The sequence below is a fragment of the Gavialis gangeticus genome, unplaced genomic scaffold (genome assembly GCF_001723915.1).
Source record: "Gavialis gangeticus isolate Ggan-Ray unplaced genomic scaffold, GavGan_comp1, whole genome shotgun sequence".
Taxonomy (NCBI): domain Eukaryota; kingdom Metazoa; phylum Chordata; order Crocodylia; family Gavialidae; genus Gavialis; species Gavialis gangeticus.
The window spans coordinates 108,833,782-108,837,671 of NW_017729025.1; the positions used below are offsets into that span (position 1 = coordinate 108,833,782).

Below are 3,890 nucleotides of genomic sequence, written 5' to 3' on the forward strand. Positions count from 1 at the left end.
AGGCTGTGGACACTGGGGCTAGGGAAAGAAATTACACATAAACCAGTATAAGTGACTGGAAACCAGTTCAAATATGTAACATAACAGAAGTTCAGTGCACATAAACCACTTTCAAAATGGCCAAAACTGGTTTAATATAAACCTGGATGGAGCAGACTTAACTAATTTAGGTTACATCAGTTTATTGACTTCTGTCCCAGATCCCCTCCAAATTCAAGTTAACTCAATCCCTCAACATCCTAGGTTGCTTTGCAATCCCCTGAACCCTCCCCGCCCTCCCCACCTTTGTAGGGCAGGTGAGCTAACCTTGGCCCAAGCTTTCTGCTCCACCCCAGCAGGGAGGCATGCTCTAGCACCCCCCAGCTTCTGTCTTGGTCCACTGCAGGCATGTGGCTGCGTTTCCAGAATTGGAAGTGAATGCCTGTTCACTTGCTTATTGGCTCAATCTGTGCAATTTAGAGTAACCTAGGAAGATTGAATCAATTCAGCCTCAGGCATTTTGACTCTCTGTACTTAGCCTGGGAGCTACACTTTTCGTTCATCTTCCCAGAAGCTGCTGAATTTCAAATGGTGCTAATATGCCACTTGTGAAACAGCTCATAACAATTTTCTGAATTAAAAAATATAGAAATATAAAATAAAGCAGTATTTACAGTCTAAATTCTTGCCAGCCAAGCATCTGTAATGGCTGAGATCACTACCACCTGTTTCTTTTCTCTGAAGACATTTTTCTGGCAAAAAATATGAGTTTTACCAATTTAATTCAGAGAAGCTTCAGGAAGAATTTTACCAAAAGCACAGGAATACTTACTATTCTGTGGAATTGAGGCCACAGTGAGAATCTAAAAATCTTCCTTGCATTTAATCATTGATCCTGTACCTTTAAATCTTATGTTAGAGAAATAAATTAAAGACTGAATCCTCTGCCAGAACAAACTCTGAGGTAACTCTGAAACCATGGAGGGGCTGGCTGAAAGGAAAAGGTAGTACCAAATGTTAGCTGAAATAGCCTGAGAGCTGCTCTGACTCCCAGCAACCAATAATGGCCCTAAGGAACTATAATTTCAACAAAAATAATCTTGACGAGGGATGTCTAATTTGCAGCCATCACTCCCCACATCTCTCTGACTGCTGCTGTCACTGGTATCTGAGATCCCTCTCCCTCCTCCAGCTTCTGCAACATGTCCCTTGGGGTTGGGGGTGGCACAGCCCTGAGGTCTGGAGGGCTCACAGGATGGGGGAACCCACTGCATAGAGCCCCTAGCTGCTCAGGAGTTGGACAGCTCCAGTCTAGAGCAGTGCAGGTTTCAACAAGGGAATCCTTGGCTGCCCTTATAGGCACTGTTGTGTTTTGTGCTGTTAGGTGACAGGAACAAAGCAGCTGCAAGTGGGGCCAAAGACCCAAATAAGTCATTTAAAAGCAATTGATATATGCAGGAATCATGTACATTTAGGGGTAAATCCAAATTTCAGCATCCAACTGAGGACATAAGCAAGTCTTTATACATAAATGTAAAGGAAAGGAGAGAGAAAGGAATCCTCCTTTGTTGTCTGTGCAGCTGCAATGCTATAATTGTAAGCAATTTGAACAAAGGGACCATCTTTTTGTTCGTTTGTAGATGGCTTATCACTATGTGTGGAACTCCTAAGCAGTATAGTAGTATATCTAAATAATAATGTGTAGCAGCTACTTCGGTGCATCCAGCTGCATAGATTGTATGAACATAGCTCAGGTTCTCTGACAGAACTATCCTGATTCCACAGCCAAACAGCCTTCTATGAATACAGAAGAGGGACCTAGATTTTCTCCTTAAAAAACATTAATCCACAGATAAACAATGCAAAGCATATCTGACTCAGTCTTCAGATAGTACTGACTTGAGGTCTATTCTCCTTTTCTTCTGTTCAGACAGATCTATCATGGACTTCATCTCAGCTTCAGAGAACTTTGGAGTCAATGCCACATTGTCATAGTCAAATTCTTCATCAAGGGAGAATGGATAAACTTCATCCCCAAGTAGCTGGAACTGGAAAAAATAAAGATGCATAAATAAAATGGCTGCAAACGATGACAATGAAGCTCAACATATTAACCTTCAATTAATATTTAATTAAACTATTTTTTTCAGACTCCAGCCCTCTAAGCTGATTAAGCTGTTTTTAAGTAAAAGAATAAATTCAATTATTCAATTTGACCTAATTTAAACCATTTAATGTGCCCCATTTGTACCATACTGTATCTGAATGAATATCATTAACAAATTTTGCTCAAGGCAAGGAATCAAAAAAAGCTCCCTTGCATACATCTATTACATTTCTACCACTTGTAGCAGAAGGATTGTAGGGATACAGATAAGTTATGTAGAGCTAATTTCAAAAATAGTTCTCACATTTGTAAGATTTTGGTTAGTCTCAGCTGCTGTCTACCTAACAGATACTAACAGCAAACACTCCCCAGGACACATCTTGTAGCAATGAGAATGCTTATATGGGATAGAGCAGCACAAGCAATCTTCATCTATTCATGAATCTGTTTCATTCAACCACATGCTATGGGATTTTGGGGGGGCTTGATGGGAGAATAGTCTTACTGCATTATTCTATACTTGCTCAGCAGATATACTATAGTGAATTGTTTTACTGTTATTCATTGTAAATGTGTTTAGAAGAGACTTCAGTTACAACACTTAAAAGCAGAATAAATAAATCATAATATAGTAAAGGTTTCATATTAATGAGTTACAGAGAGACCATAGTATAAAATATTTTCAATAAATAGAAAACATTCATCCTAGAAATTACAGATGAGAACATCTTGTTAGGACACTTTTTCCATCTTCCCGTGCTACCTAAGCACAGCAGGATCATTGCAGTGCTTTAGCTAATTTAGCTCTCAAACTAATTTAAATATCTCCAGGTTTTCAACAACTATATATAGTTCAACATTTAGGGAGGCTTTTTTCTTGGTCACCAGGGCTCCATGCTTCAAAGTAGACAGCACTCCCCCTTATGTAGCAGAACATTTAAGCACACTTAACTACAAGCAGGCGATTAATCCCCTTGAAGTCAATGAGACTTGCACTTAAAAGTTTGGCACAAACTTAGGCAGACAAGGTTCTTTAGGTAAATCTGATATCTTTTATTAGACCAACTCAAATAGCTGGAAAAATTCTTCTTAACAAGCTTTAGGGCACAAACACCCTTCGTCAGGGCCGGACACAGACATAGGCATAGGCAAACCAGGTGGCCGCCTGGGGGCCTAGACAAAAAGGGAGCCCAAAAATGGTGAAAATTATTATTATTATTATCATCTCTGGTGAAGGGGGACCCTATACTAAAATTTTGCCCATGGCCACCAGGAGTTTAGGTACAGTTCTGCCTTTCATCAGGCTGAGGAAGCATCTGCAGGTGGTCTGTGCTCTTCCAGAATGGAGTGGTAAAGCAGCCAGAGGCCAGTATGTATGCAAGAAAGCCAGTCAGTTAAAATGTAAACTGAGGTGGTTAATAGGTGAGAGACAGGTGAGGGGGGTGTTGAATGTAGCTGTAGAAAAAGGATGAGAGATAAGAGGGTCTCTCTCTCCAATCTCTCAATTCTAATCCTCAAAATACCTTTCACAGGCAAGCCTCTGAACTTCATTCGATCAATCTTCTGGATACCAAAAATCATTTACTAAATATAGACATTGGATTTATGACACATTATAACCTGCCTAACACGTGACTCCCCAGGTAAACCCTGCACTTTTTCACAGCCTTTCTCATTCCTTCTGTCTCCACTCTCCTGTCTCTCATCCTTTGACTACAGCTACATTCATTCCCTCTTTCCCCTATTTTCACCTTTTTCTTTCATCCATCTCCTCACAGTTTTTTCCTGTACCTTTCCAAATAGT

At 40.2% G+C, this 3,890-nt stretch overlaps 1 protein-coding gene across 1 annotated transcript in view; it reads right to left on the bottom strand.

Annotated features, from left to right (window-relative positions):
- Positions 1 to 364: 364 nt before the first annotated feature.
- The window catches only part of CUNH11orf74 (chromosome unknown C11orf74 homolog), a 56,039-nt gene continuing 52,513 nt past the window's right edge, over positions 365 to 3,890 (bottom strand). Inside the window, exon 6 of the mRNA XM_019519377.1 lies at positions 365 to 2,027. Coding sequence (XP_019374922.1) covers positions 1,857 to 2,027 — 171 coding nt within the window. The 3' untranslated portion in view covers positions 365 to 1,856. The remainder of the gene's footprint in view (positions 2,028 to 3,890) is intronic.